The sequence below is a fragment of the Chrysochloris asiatica genome, unplaced genomic scaffold (genome assembly GCF_000296735.1).
Source record: "Chrysochloris asiatica unplaced genomic scaffold, ChrAsi1.0 scaffold00161, whole genome shotgun sequence".
NCBI lineage: Eukaryota > Metazoa > Chordata > Mammalia > Afrosoricida > Chrysochloridae > Chrysochloris > Chrysochloris asiatica.
The window spans coordinates 6,572,957-6,588,381 of record NW_006408679.1 but is presented as its reverse complement, the minus strand read 5'-3'; the positions used below and the strand labels follow the sequence as shown (position 1 = coordinate 6,588,381).

The window sequence follows — 15,425 nt, the reverse complement described above, 5'->3', positions numbered from 1 at the left end:
GGGGAGTGGCTGAGGACTCTAGATTCATGGACTAAGAAGAGAGGGACTAAGAGCTGGTGGCCAGGAGCAAACTTGCAGAATGTGCCCTTTGGAGATGTAAGTTATTATACATGCCTGAGTGGGGGTTTTTTGTTTGTTTCTTAAAAAGCTAAAGTGGATAGAAAGAAATACTGTTAACTGATGGTACATGGAGGGAAGTATAATCGTTGTAATGAAACAAGATGTATGATTTATTGAATGTAAAACTGATGATATGCCCTGTAAACTTTAACTCTTATACACACAAAAAAACTTTAAAAAAAGAAAAAAGAAAGTGATACAGAAGCAGAGAATATTTTCATGTGGCATTTGAATACCATTTTGTAGCTTACAAAGTGAATTCATGCATGCATTCATTGTCCTTTCCTTCATTCCATTAGCACTTACTGAAAACCTACAATAAGGCCAGTCACTGTGCATGTAGTTTTTGCTCTGAAGACTGGAGTTGTGAGGTAAGACAGACAGGTCACCCAAAAGGTGGACTTGTCTTCTGGGTTTCCAGATGCAGGTAGGGCTGTCGCCTGGAGCAATTGAAGAAAGAATTGAGACTTGGAAAGGATCAATAACTTGTGGTTGCTAAGTACTGTGGAGTTGGTTCCGACTCATAGCAGCAACCCTATGTAGGGTTTCTGGGAAGTGACTGGTGAGTTTGAATCTCCAACCTTGCAGATCAAACCGACCTTGTGATCAGGTGTTTATCCTACAGCACCACATCAGGATACCTACTCACAGTCAAACAGGTGTCTATGGTGGCCCCGGGACTCTTTCTAGCTTGTGTGCATTTAGAGTCCATGCCTTTACTATTTTGTCCTGCCTTCTTGAACATTTCCGGGGTCAGGCAAGGAAAACAAAAAGTTTCCACTAGATTTGGATGCTGGCAAGTCATTGTTGACTTCAGCAGGGTCATTTCAGTGGAAAGCTGAGGATACAAGTCAGATTGCAGTAGGCTGGAGACTCTTATGTAATCCAAAGTAAGGTTCGAGAAATGAAGACTGTGGTTAACTAATTTAAGAAGTGCACCTGTAGAGAGAGACCATGGTAGAATGGAAGCTGTGGTTGATGACAGCACCTTGAATGGGTTCTGTGTTGAGTTCCCATAAAGGAATGGATTCAAGAGAAAGAAACTGTGTCACCGGCTCTGAGGAAGTGAAAATGTGGGTTCCTGGAAGGGCAGGGAGCCGGTTAGCCTTGGGTGGAGAAGTGGGATTGGCGTGTCATGGGCAGGGGGGCTCACAGCACTGTGAGATGGGAGGAAGAGTAAAGCAGAAAGTGACTGGTGTCATGGTGAGGCGGAGGACTGGTCGGTGGGGCACAGTGAGGGGAAAGAGCTGGCCTGCTCCAGGAGGGCATGCTGGATGCTCCCAGCACTGTTGTTAAGGTAACATCAATGAAGCAGGAGCCAGGGCTTCAACCTTTGGTGATCCTTACCCGGTCCTGTGCCCCATCCACAGTCACTGGGCTGTGACAGTGCAGTGTTGTAGCCACTGTGCCTTTTGAGTGCCCGCCAACCTAGGGGATTCATCTTCCAGCACTATACTGGATAGGAGTCTGTTCTGATCCATCCGCCTTTCATTGACTAATTTCCAGAAGTAGAATATGAGGCCTTTCTCTCTAGTCTAGAAGCTCTGCTGAAACCTCTCCACCGTGGCACCTTTCCTGGTGTTTGAAATGCGGGGGCATAGTTTCCAGTACTGCAGCAACATGCAAAGTCACCAAGGTAGGACAAACTGACAGACAATTAGGAGAGGAGTAAGAGCAGGTATTTTTATTCCTCAGATTCTCCCCTGAGGAAAATGAGCCCCGGAGTCACTTATATTTAGTTGTGTGAACTGTGCCCCAAACCTGCACTTCCAAGTTCGGTAATTACTATCATCAACTCCTTTTATAAGAATAATGTTGTTGCTGTTAAGTGCTGTCAAGTCGGTTCGGACTCATAGCGACCCTGTATAGGGTTCCCAAGGAGCAGTTGGTAAGTTTGAACTGACCTTGTGGTTCGCAGTCTAGTGCTGATCCTACAGTGCCACACCAGGACCCCATAAGAATAATAGTTACCTATTTTGACCTCAAAACAACCCTCTGTGGTAGGTACATTGGCATCATCATCCCCGTTTTACAGGTGAGGAAACTGAGGCTTAAGGAACTTGTCCAGGCTTAGAGAGCCCATATAACAAAGTGACAAAGCCAGGAATTAATTTCAGGCTGTCTGACTCACAAACTCTCAGCCCCTGTCACATACCGTATTTAACCCAGTAAGTTAAGCACAACAGTATTCAGCTTTCCAAAGCACTTCTGTGTGCCACTCTGAACTTTGGCTTCTCTTGAGAGGCTGCCAGGGGCATGAGAAAGTTTCTGAAACATAATGGAGAAATCCTTCTGGTGTGAGTGGCTGGCACACTGAGGAGTATCAATATAATTATAATAAAGAAGCTCCCAGCTCCAAGGCCCATTTATTCCACCAGCTGGATAAGTGCTTGACTGGCAGGCTTTGCTCAGCAATGCTGGCTTCATTTCCTCAGCAGAAAAGCATCGTCATTGCTCTGTCAGCCCAAAGCCCACTGACCTGAACAGGAAGAGAATGCAGAGGCCGGCAAGAATGTGCTCCACTGTAGACCGGGCCAGGGCAGACTCAGGCTTCCTCCAGGTCTCTCCTACTTGACAAAGAGGGGCTCACAGAGGGACGTGGAGTGGTGGCACCCATCTGCAGTGCTCAGAGAGCCACACCAAGAGAAGCCTAGATTTATGCCTGATTTCCCTGTGGCTTTGGGGTGGAGTACTAAGGAATCAGGAAACACACCCAGAGAGGGCTACTGTGTGAGGCTCCTTGCACCAGGCTGCCTGGAACCATCGCCCCTGAGGTTCTAACACTCTTGGAGACATGGGAGGAGTCAGTGAGAGGCAGTGCAGGCGTGGAAAGTGTGTGCTTTAGTGTCAAGACCAGCTAGTTCACATATCCCTGTACTGTCTGTCACTCAGGAACTATGTAATTTTGGACACTTTGCTTTTCCTCTGTGAGCGCGCTTCCTCATCGGTGAAATGGGGCGCATGCCCGTCTTGTCCTTGAAAGGTGGCTTGAGATAGTGTACCAAGCACATTGTATGGTATGCAGCTGGTACACAAGACATGGATGCCCCAAGTGTTATTGGGCCCCGTGGAAGCATTCCGAGGACACTGGTGGCGCAGTGGCAGAGCTCCTGTCTTCCACACAGGAGACCCAGGTTTGATTCCCGGCCAGTGTACCTCATGCTCAGCCAACACCCATCTATCAGTGGAGGCTCATGTCTTGCTAGGATGCTGAGAAGATTTTACTAGAGCTTCCAGACAAAGACAGTCTAGGAAGAAAGGTCTGGCTATCTACTTCCAAAAAACTAGCCAATGGAAACCCTATGGATCACAAAGGTGTAACCTGCAATCGAACATGGAGATGGCACGGGACCAGGCAGCATTTTGTCCCATTGTGTATGGAATCACGGGCTTACTCAACAGCATCGACAGAAGTATTCCCGGGCCCTCAATCCGTGTACATATTAAAAAGACAATAGAAGACCCAGACGCTCCCCAACACAGCTAACGATTGTAGACCAAGCTGCGGAGCTACAGTTACTCTGGGAATCAGAGTCAAGGCAGTGGCGAGTGAGGGCTGGACTATGAAGCCGAGGGGTGGGCATGAGCTCTGAGATAAGGTTAGACATAGAAGAGGACCCCTGGTGGTGAAGCAGTTAAGTGCATTTACCAAAAGATCAGTCATTTGAACCCACCAGCTGCTCTGTGGAGAAAGATAAGACAGTCATTGTTGTTATTAAGTGCTGTCCAGTCAGTTCTGACTCATAGCAACCCTATAGAGGGTTTCCAAGGCTGTAAATCTTTTCAGGAGCAGAATGTCTTGTCTTTCTCCCCCCAAACAGATAATATATTCGAACTGTTGACCTTGTGGTTAGCAGCCCATTGAGTTAACAACTGCGCTACCAGAGTTCCTTAAGGTCTTGTTATTTTTTATGTTGTTACATACCTTTGAGTCAATTCCAACTCATGGCAGCCATGTAGGGTTTCCAAGGCTGTAAATTTTTTCAGGAACAGAAAGCCTCATTGTTCTCCCAGAGCTCTCACCAAAGTGGCTCACTTTTTAAACATTTGTACATATTAAGTAGGTGACTCTTGACTCCTTGTTGTTGTTGTTAAGTGCTGTTGAATTGGCTTCGACCCATAGCAAGCCTGTAGAATAGGGTTTCTGAGGAGCAGCTGGTAAGCTTGAACCGTTGACCTTGCGGTTCAAACTGGCTTTGCAGTCTAGCGCATTAACCCACAGTGCCACAGTGGAGGGCTATGACACAAAGGCCCTGCGTGCAGCTGGTCTCACACTCTGAGGAGGAGGACTCAGGCTTGTGTGGGATTCCCCGGAAGGAGGAGCCATCTGCTTGGCTGAGCCCCTTTGAAGGAGGAGGCATGTCCCCAGCATCTTCCATGCCTGGTGATAAGCTCTGTGCAGGAAGCCAAGGGGGTCTTGGCTGAGTTGATGAATGGTGTCACAGATGTCCCAAGCCCACATGGCCTCAGGGGAGCTGCAGCTGAAGCTCCCGAAGAGGCTGACACTCCCCAACTTGATTCCAAACCAAGAGTGCCCTAAGCTGCATCTGCCCAATAGAGAGAATGGAATATCCCTTGGGGCAGATGCAGTTTATTCATTAGATTGTAGCCTAGGAAATGCTGTGGGGCAGTCCTGTAGCATAGCAGTTGAGTCAAAATCGAGGACAATGGGAGTAGAGTAGGAGAGGAAGGAATTTTGTGCTAGCAGAACAAATCATGTGCAAGAACAAAGAGGGTAAGAGTGTGGAAATGGGGAGGCGTCACACCATGGGTGGACCAGACCTGATGCTACCACAGCTGGCAGTGTGTGTGGTCTAAGTTCTGCCCTTCTCATTGGGGATCACCCACAGCCCCCAGCTGGGTCCATGGGGGTGGGCAGACAGGCTGGGTGAGGACACTGACCATGAACTCTGACCGTGACTGTGTAGCAATCTCCCCAGAGGAGGGGAGAATGGGCCCGACTATAAATGAACATGTGGTGGGCTGACAGCATTTTGTGGGTCTTATTCCCAGGAGATCTGCGCTGATCCCCAGTTCATTGTTGGAGGAGCCACCCGCACAGACATCTGCCAAGGCGCCCTGGGTAAGTGACAGGACCAGAGCCAAGTGATGAGGGAGGAGGGGTGAGGGATGGGCAGGAGGAGCTTCTCCTTCACAAGCCATTTGGCAAGTCCTATTGCCTGCAGGCCTCTCCGCTTCCTGAACTTTCCTGTCCACTGAGGCCCACCCCAGCCCCATGTTGAGTCACTCAGCTGGAGGGTCTCCTGTACCCTTGGTAGTACATAGAACTAATGAGCTCAGCAGCTAACCTAAAAGTTGAAGGTTTGAGTCCATCCAGAAGCACTTCAGAAGAAAGGCCTGGCTGTCTACTTCAGAAAAACCAGCCTGTGGAGCATGGTTCTACTCTGACACATGTATTTACTCCGTTGTAACTGATAACAGGGCTAGGTGACAAAGATGTGTCCACAGGAGGATCAAGGGGCTTCAGGATTTTAGCCATCGTTGGTCTCTGATCTCTGTACCCCCTGGTGCCAACCCCAAGTGGCTGTGATACAGAGTCTGGGCTGCGGGCTGAGTCGGGATGGGGATCCCCTTGGCACTAGAACATCATCTTCTGGGGCCCAGGGACAGGGGAAGGTGACTCCATGTGCTGCTGAGGGGAAGCCAGAGGACCAGGTAGTACTCTGTGTTTACAGGTCAAGGTCCCTGTGGTTTCACAACAGGGGAGTGAGCTATTGTTGCCAAGGCTGTTGTCATGTTCACGTACTCAGATCAGCTGAGGGTTGAAGCGTGAGCACCCGCAACTCTGCTCTCTGGTTTGTTTCCAGATACAGGGCTTATTGAAGATGTGAACCCAGACTCCTCCACTTTTAGTATGAATGCTCTCCAGGCTGCTGTGACACTCAGCTACAGACCTGGGACAAGCTCAGGCTCTTTTTCTTTTTTGTTTTTTTAGTGAGAATAATGTAAAGCTATAATTGCTTGAAGGAGCTCTGGTAGTGTAGTGGTTACAAGTTGGGCTGCTAACCTCAAGGTCAGCAGTTCAAAACTACCAGCTATTCAGCGGGAGAAAGATGAGGCTTTCTGCTCCCGTAAAGATTTATAACCTCAGAAATCCTGTATGGGATTGCTATGAGTCGGAACCGACTCCATGGCACACAACCAATTGCTTGAGCTGATTATTTTCTCTGATAACCCAACAACCTGTTTTCTGCCATCAGCGTCAGCTGACTAAAACAAATTCATCAATAACAAAATTAATCTGTATGAACTGTGCCTCCTTTCCTTGCCCACTTAGCAGAGGTTACTCATAAAAATTGTTGTTGTTGTTAAGTGCTGTAGAGTTGGTTCTGATTCATAGTGACCCTATGCAGGGTTTTCGAGGAGTGGCTGGTGAGTTTGAGCTGCTAACCTTACAGCTCAAGCCAATCTTGCAGTCCTGTGCTTTATCCTACAGCACCACACCAGGACTCCACTCGTAACAATATGTTGTTGTTGTTAAGTGCCGTTGAGTTGGTTCCGACCCATAGTGACCCTGTATAGGGTTTCTGAGAAACGGCTGGTGAGCTTGAACCTCCAACCTTGCAATTCAAACCGACCTTTCAGTCCAGTGCATTAACCTATGGCGCCACCCCAGGACTCCACTCATAACAAAGCAGCTCAGTGAGTGTTTACTAGGTGCCAGATCCCAAGCTATCCCCATACAAAGGAAGGTTCCATGATCATGCCCATCTCATAGATGAGGACACTGGTGTCTGGAAAGGAACTTGCTCAAGGTTCAACACCTGTGGTGAGCCCTGGCATACAAGGAGACTTCAGGAAGTTCATGGAAAAGTGGAATTAAAACATAATGGAATGTTTCCACCAACTTTTTGAAGTTGCCCCCTATGCAGTTAGTTGAACCCCAGAGCCTGTCTACTTAGCCCTAACCCCCTACAAGAGGGCTGGAAACATCAGGGTGGCTATATAAATATTAGGACGGGTAACCCTGCCCCCCCACACCCGGGAGGCCTCTGAGAGACACCTTGACCCAGCTGGTCTGAGCTGAGACTCTCTCAAAGATTCCTGAGATGCCAGAACCCATTCTTTCATTCTTTCATATGGAAAACACACATGTCTCCATCCCCACCTTCTTGTCACCCACCACAGCACCCCTCCCTCCCCCAGCGCCCCAAAGAATAAATGATGACCTATCTCTGGACATCTAAGGTTAGTGCTCTGGGAAAATCCATTTGTTAGAGAAAATGGGACTGGAAGTGGGTTTTAGAGAATCCAAACATAGCAACTACCACACGTAGGCTGAATGCCACACCTGGACTAAACATCTACTTCAGAGTTTTTCAACAACTTAAGAGCCAAATTCCAAGTAACAAATACATGATTTAAGTCTGTTTGAGTACTGCCAGGCCATTTGGAGGGTAAACAGAGCTTACATGGCTAGGGGAAGAACCACGTCTGTATGTACCAATGCAAATGAAAGCAAGGTTATGTTGAAGTCTTTTAAAACTTTCTCAGTAACTAGTATGTTATATTTAAGGTTTTTTACACCACATATTTTTTTACACTTGCCATATTTTTCTCTTGGCTTTTTCTTTTGAGGATTCTGGTTAGAATATCAGGTTTGAAATGTGGTTCGCAGAACTCTCATCCCAATTCTGGCCTCTGGATGGTTATGTGGTGGTGATGGCCGCCGGTTCCATGTTGTACAGAAGCATTGGAGCAAGGGTATGGCAACCACATCCAGCCATGTGGCCAGAGATGGAAGACCCTGGGCAAGTGGTCCTGACACTTCTCAGAGCTCGGTCTCTTCTTAGGACCACAAAGATTCCCCAAGATGTGGGATTCCACCATTCTAAAGCCATTCCTTGTGCACTGAATGGAGACAATGTCTTGGAAGCTGAGAGACTCACAAAGAGGCCATCTTTAGGTTACACATAAACAGTACCATGGGTATGGCATTGGGACTTAACAGAGCAGTTTTCATTGTATTACCTCATGTAATCACCACAACTTTGAAGTTTGGTGTCTTGTTTGCCCTGCTGTGGTGGCTTGCATGCTGCTATGATACCAGCTGGAAGCTATGTCACTGGTATTTCAAATACTAGCAGGGTTATCCATGGAGGACATGTTTCAGCAGAGCTCTCAGACTAATACAGACTAGGAAGAAAGACCTGGTGACTTACTTTCAATAATCAGAAAATTAAAACATTATGGAACACAATAGGACACTGTTAAACTCACTTGCTTGGGACATGGCTTCCAGAGAGATTAGTCACTAGAGGAGGCTATCATACTTGGTGAAGTAGAGGGCCAGAGGGGACAAGGAGACCCCTGGGTCAGTGGATTGGCATAAATCACAGTGATGGACTCAAACAAGCCACAAATCATAGACTGACACAGGACTGGGCAACTTTATAAAGTCAACTTGACACCTACTGTCTATCTCTCTGTCGATCGATCGATCTACTGATCAATCGATCCATCCATCTATCTACCTATCTATCTATCTGGTTAAGAAAACCTGGGCACAGAGCAGGGAGGTTACGCATAAAGCAGCACAGCTAATTATTGCCAAAGGAATGAACCCTGATCTGATTTTAAATCTTATGCTGTTTTTATAACCCATTCTCCCTCTGATTTGCCAAAAGGCTGAACTAAGAAATCCTGGAGGTGAAATTCTATAAGCAAGATTCATTTTCTAGATTTAATTGGCTTCCACCTGATACCTGTTTACCTGGTGAACCTGAGCAGTGATGTCCTTGGACCTGCACGGTTAGGACTGAGCTGCCTGACAGTGGGTAATCCACAGACTCCCACCCTCATTCCCAGAAGACTCAGATCCAGAGTTTTAGCAAGGTCATTGGAACCATGTCTGCAGAACTGCTCTGACAATGAGCCATCTCCAGTGCAGAATGTGGCTCTGCTAGGCATAGACTAAGTGCAGACAACTCTGCCCGCTGCTGAGAGGCCTGGATACCAGGCTGAGCCTGTGTCCCAGCCAGTGCTGCTTGGAGCCCATAGATAAAATGGGCTCTGTACTTGCTGGAAGCAACCCTATTCTTACAGGTGATTGCTTAGCAAAGTCCAAGTCTATCTCCTCTGACCACTGGTTGTTTTCACTGGCCTCTGCTGAGCTCTCTCCCCTCAGCCCCTCACAGTTCATGGGTGTTAGCACCTGAAAGGCGCTACTTTCTGGCTTCTTTCTTCCAGGGGCAGGAGTGAGGGAGGGGGGGCCTGGGGCTACCCACACTGTCAAAACTGTTGAAACTACAAGCTCAACAGCAAGCTCCGTTTCATTGTAACCCAGTAATGGTCTCTGGACTCTCTCAAAAGTGGGTCATTCTACTTCCACCCCCACAGAGTCATGTGGGCCCCTGAACACCAACTGGAGGAGTTGGGCTGCAGGATGCCCCTCCCCACATCCCAGCTCAGCAGAAAATGCAGAGGAGAAACACGTCTGGCCTCCACCACTTACTTGCCTGTGTGACTTTGGTTAAATTGCCCAAATCTCTGAGCCTCAGTGTCTTCTGTAAAATGAGAATAATGGTAGTATTCCCTGCCACGGCTGTGATTAAAGTGAAGTTAATCTAGGCACACACCCCTAGTAAGCTAAGGAACCCTGAGCAAAGTTAAGACCAAGAATGTGATTGAGCCCAGCTTGGTGAAAAGGCTCTTCACTAAAATGTAGAACGGAAGGCAAATGGGGAACAAAAGGGAAGAGAAGGAAAGAAAATAAAGCTGGTTTGAAAGTCACATCTTTGTCCTTCTAAAATTCATAGTCTACAGGTGGAAGTGGCAAGGAAGCCGGAGGGTGAATTTGGTAACTGAGGTGACACACAGATCCTAACACTCAGAAACAAAGAGCGCCACAAGAGGGCTTCAAAAAGTTCGTGGAAAAATTCCATTATCCTTCTATTCCATTTTTCCACGAATTTTTTGAAGTCCCCTCATAATAAGTGCCCATTTTTAACAAATTTTATGTTTTCTTTTGGTTTGGTTTTGGTTTTTGTATTTAAAGTTTTTATTGTGGATTGAGTGAAAGTTTACAGGGCAATTTTACATTCAACAAATCATACACCTTGTTTCATTATATTGATTATATCCCCTCCATGTACCATCAGTTAACATAATATTTCTCTCTATCCACTTTAGCTTTTTAAAAACAAACAAAAAAACCACTCAGGCATATGTAATAATTTACATCTCCAAAGGGCACATTCTGCAAGTCTGCCTCCTGGCCACCAGCTCTTAGTCCCTCTCTTAGTCCATGAATCTAGAGTCCTCAGTCGCTCCCCCTCTCCTTGCCTCCATCTCTGGTGCTGCTGCTTCTCTGGATAAGGTCCTATTCAGTGGGGATTCTTTCTTTCCCCGCATACTCTTAAACTAACCTCCCTCTTGAAACCTTGTAAGCCAGTCACTTCGTGCCTTTATTGCCCCCTCATTTTAGGTAGCCAATGTCTAAGTTGCCCATCCCTATCTACCCTGTGTACAGAGTGGATAGCATTGATACTTGATGTGAAGACTCTTTCCCTCTCTGTTGGTATTTAGAGTAACTACCGCTCCGAGTATAGGTCAGGTTCGTCAAATTGAAGCAATTTACCCTTGTTTCCTTTATCAAAAAAATTTTTTTGTTTTTTGTTTTTTGTTTTTTGCAATCTTCCTCTAGTCGAGTTCTGATTATCGAGCCATCGAGGCTAGGTCAAAAGGGTACTGTATGCAAGTTTGTGTGTTCTTATGCATCTCCCCTCACTTCATATCAGCTTCACTCTCAGCTCTAGCCCTCTGTGGCTAAGTCCTTGTCCATGGGCTCAAATGTCCTCAGGTCTCACCACACTTTGAACCAACCAGCACTTCCTCTTCTCGCTGTCACCTTCAGGTCAACGGGATTCAATGGACTGGGGTTGAACTCATCCCATTTCTTCATTGCTGCCTTTGCGCCTTTTCCACTCACCAACAGACCAATGTGATTGCCAGCAAGCTTACATGCTTGTTTGTGTGTTCCCTTTGAGTTTCAGTCTTAGAGAGGAGTTTGTCCTGAAGGCACTTGATTGCTAGCTATGATGTCTTCCTGGCAAACAGCTTGCCTATTCTTGTAGTAGCCAGTCATGCTGACATTTTTGTTGTGGATTTTTCCTGATGATCTTTCTTTGGAAGATGCATCTTCTGTCACTGTAGCTGTTCCAGTGTGCTTGTCCTTTCTAGTGGGAATGTCCCACCTCATAAGGTTCTGGATGGGACTCAGGATTCCACCTAAGGTCCTATACTCTGTAGAGGTTTTGCATGAGGCCTATTTCACTGGGCAAGTAGTAGAACCCCTTTTAAGTATTCCAACGGGTTTTATGTTTTAGAACAGTTGAATTTACAGAAGAATTGAGGATAGCACAGTGAGTTCCCATACAGTTCACACCCTGTTTCCCCTATTATTAACATTTTACACTGGTATCTATATTTGTTATAATGAGTGAGCCAATGTTGCCACATTACTTTCATTAACTTTTAGAAAAAACAAAACATCACTTCCTGCTCTGTTGTGTGTTACAGAATAGATCTGTTCTACAGGGTTTTCTTGGCTGTGATCTTTATGGAAACAGATTGGCAGTTCGTTCCTCCATGGCACTGTTAGACAGATTCGAATTACCAACCATGGCAGCCGTCTGTGCTAGCTAGGGGCTCCCAGGATACCACATCCCACTTAGCAGTCAGATATCCTTAGGCCCCTCATGGCTGTGACAGCTTCTCAGACTTGTCTTATTTTTGATGATTTTGATAGTTTTGAGGCCTGGAACACTAGTCAAAGATTTCCCTTTGTTGGAATTTGCAGGCATCTTTTTTTAAGTAATGCAGAAGTTGGGGGGGAAGGGGAACAAAAATGGGTGTGGGCTGGTTTGATGGAGAAAGGAAATCTATTGTTTTCTTTCTTACCACCAGTCCCATTGCCACCCTCACCACCCCAGCAGTGGCCCCACAAGCCTCCTGGCCCCACAAGGTGTCTCTGACTCATGGTTTCCTCTCTGCGTCTTGTCTTGTTAAATGTAAAGGCCCTCTTGCAGCTTTCTCCCCAGTGGCTGCTGCCCCACCCCTGCTCTGTTTAAGACAGTTTCACAAATCAGGCAGGATGAACCAAAGGCCCTCCACCTGGATATATGGGGTTTCCCACTGCCTCACATGCCCAAGGAACAAATCTCTCCCTGGTTGTTCCTGCCCCTCTGAGGAGAGGCAGTGGGAACCATCCTGCAGAGGAATTCCACCATCTCTCCTGCCCCTTTCTCAAAGTCCCAGGTGCCACATGGACTGACTGTACAGGGCCCCACCTACCACCCATGGGGCTGTGGGTCAGGTGTTCTCACTGTATCCTGTGACCAGGAAGCAGGCTATGGTCCTAAATGGCCTCAGTCATGTCTTCTCTGAGATGGGAACTACGTCTACATGCTTCTACATATAGAACAGAAGGGAAATGGGAAACAAAAGAGAAGGAAAGGAAATAACGCTGGTTTGGAAGTCACATCTTTGTTCTTCCAAAATTCCTAGTCTACAGGTAGAAGTGGAAGGGAAGAGGGAGGGTGAATGTGGTAACTGTTCAACACACAATCTGTTCACTTCCACTGGTAGCCCCTGCATTTTCACATACTCAGCATGAGCTCAGCTCCTGATCATTGGACAGGAACAACTGCCCTCCAAGGCCCCAGAAGAGCCTGGTCCCAGAGAGGTCCCTGCTGAGGATTTCAGAGATGAAGGGCCTGTGTCCGGGGGACTCTGTGCATGGTGGAGCCCATGCTGAGGATGGTCAGTGCTGCTTCTGACCGGCCTGACCATTGGAGCACTGCAAGGAAGACTCTAGACCAGGGCTGTCCAGCAGAATTTTTCGTCAGTGACCTAAACGCCCATTAACTGTACTGGCCAGTGAAGCAGCTACTAATCGCATGCCACTATGAAGCACTTGAGATGGATTAATTTTTTTGGATCTGAATTTTTCATTTAATGTGGTTCATGGCAACAACACTGAGTAGCACTGGGATCCAGCGTCCCATCCTATACTCTCCCAGACAGGATGGTCCTCACAGGCCTGTGTGTCTCTACACAGAGTCAACAGGCCTATGTGTCTTTACACAGAGTCAAGCAAGTCACCTCACAAGTCAGTGCGCATATGTGCACATCAAGGTTCAGAGTGAGGACCTGGGCATCTGGCAGGAACAGGCTAGACTCTTAGCTCAGCCACTTTAGTAGCTCGGTCACTTTGGGTAAATCACTGTCCACTTCAAGCCTGAGTTTCCTCACCCATAAAATAGGAGTTAAGAGTGATGCCTAAGATGGAGGCAGAGACAATGATGTAGAGAGATGGAGCAGCTGGGGACTTGAGATCCAGAGAGGGAGAGGGACTGTGTGCTGAAGACCGGGGGGACTGTGAAGGGCAGGCTTGCAGGGTATACCCTTTGGTTGGTTGATGATGCATGGAGGGGATTGTTAAAAAAAAAAAAGCTAATGGCAGCACCTACCTCAGAAGGTGTGGGGATGAAATGAAATAATTCATGTTAAGCTCAGAGCACCAGAGGCTGGTGCATAATAAATTGTTTATATTACTTTATTGTGCTTTTGGTGAAAGCTTACATAGCAAACTGGTTCCCATTCAACAATTGGATTCCTGGTATGGTACTATGGATCAGTACTGGACTGCAAACCATAAGGTCAGCAGTTCAAACCCACCAGCTGCTCCTCAGACACCCTATACAGGGTCGCTATGAGTAGGAACTGTAACAACAATAACAATATTTGTTATTATAACAACAATAACAAATACATATTACTCAGTGACATTGGTTACCATTTTCACAATGTGTCAACATTCTCATTATTTCCAATTAGGCTGCTTCATTGCCATTAGTGTAGTCTCCCTACCTGGTGTGGTGCTGTAGGATAAGTACTCGACCACAAGGTCGGTTTGAACCACAAGACACTTACCAACAAGAACAGCAAATACATATTGTTACTGATATTGATGTGCATCGATCTTTATGTGGTGAACATAGCCCTTCCAGTTTTGTGGACTGAAGAACCAGAAGGAAACTTTGTACTTTATGAATGACTCACAGTTCATGTACCATGGCAACTGAAACGTCAACAATTCTGTTGGAGCACTGAGGTTATTTAGCTAAACCATGGTAGCTGAAATTCATGTGCATTGGCTCTGTGCCCATTATGGAATTCCTGTATTTAAATTAGATGAATTATAAAGCGAATTAATTTTAAATTATACCTCAGCAAAGTGTTTGGACTTTTGGTGTCGCACTGTAGGATCAGCAGTGGACTGTAAACCACAAGATCGGCAGTTCAAATCCACCAGGTGCTCCTTGGAAACCCTAGACAGAGTTGCTATGAGTAGGAACCGACTAGACGGCACTTAACAACAACAACAACAGTAAATACACATTGCTCAGTGACATCGGTTACCATTTCCAAAATGTGTCAGCATTCTCACTGCTTCCAGTTCGGCTGCTTCATAGCCATTAATGTAATCTCCCTGCCCACCTTAACCTTCTCATCTTTGCTTTAGGGCAAATATTGACCATTTAGTCTCATACAGTTGATATTTTAAAGTGGCGCAGTACGCATGGGTGAGATTTATTTTATGAGCCACTCTTGTTGGACTAAAAGGTGACTTCTGAAGTAACTTCAGTTTCAAGTTCAGGGGTTCTTCTCATTGTTACTGGTCCAGTAACTTTGGCCTTTTTTTTTTTTTTTTTAAACAACTTGAGTTTTATTCTGCATTTTTCCCCCATTCTGTCTAGGACCATCTGTTGTTTCCCCAGTCAGAACACGTGGTGGTAGATGGGCACCATCCAGTTCTTCTGGCCTCAGGATAGACGTGGTTCTCATAGGCTATTAGTCCTATAAACTAGCATCTTATTTGAACCTTTGCTACCACTGTTTCTCTTTTGCTGATGAGTAGAGGCCAGTAGTTTTATCTTAAATGGCTACTTGAAAGCTTTTAAGACCCCAGATGGCTACTCACCAAACTAGGATGTAAAACATAAACTTTATGAAATATGTAAATTGAGTTGTCTCATGAGACTGTGGTCCTAAGCCTTCAAATTCAGTAAACCAATCCCATGAGGTGTTTGGTTATGTTTAGGAAGTATCAGTAACTATGTCCCTATGTACTTAACTACTGTGTTGTTTTTAAGTATCGTCGAGTCTGTTCCAACTCATGGCAACCCTGAATAGGGTTTCCAAGGAATGATTAGTGGGTTTGAACCACCAACCTTGTGGTTAGCAGTCCAATGTTTATCCTACAGAGCCGCACCAGTACT

The 15,425-nt window shown here is 46.3% G+C and overlaps 1 protein-coding gene and 1 non-coding gene across 2 annotated transcripts in view; both read left to right on the top strand.

The window, feature by feature from the left end:
- Window positions 1–3,204: 3,204 nt before the first annotated feature.
- Window positions 3,205–3,275, top strand: TRNAG-UCC. The gene has a single exon. It is a non-coding gene; the product is annotated as a tRNA-Gly (tRNA).
- Window positions 3,276–3,454: 179 nt separating this feature from the next.
- CAPN2 (calpain 2, (m/II) large subunit) overlaps window positions 3,455–15,425 on the top strand; it is an 89,754-nt gene continuing 77,783 nt past the window's right edge. Inside the window, exons 1-2 of the mRNA XM_006871164.1 lie at window positions 3,455–3,556; window positions 5,134–5,203. Coding sequence (XP_006871226.1) covers window positions 3,455–3,556; window positions 5,134–5,203 — 172 coding nt within the window. The remainder of the gene's footprint in view (window positions 3,557–5,133; window positions 5,204–15,425) is intronic.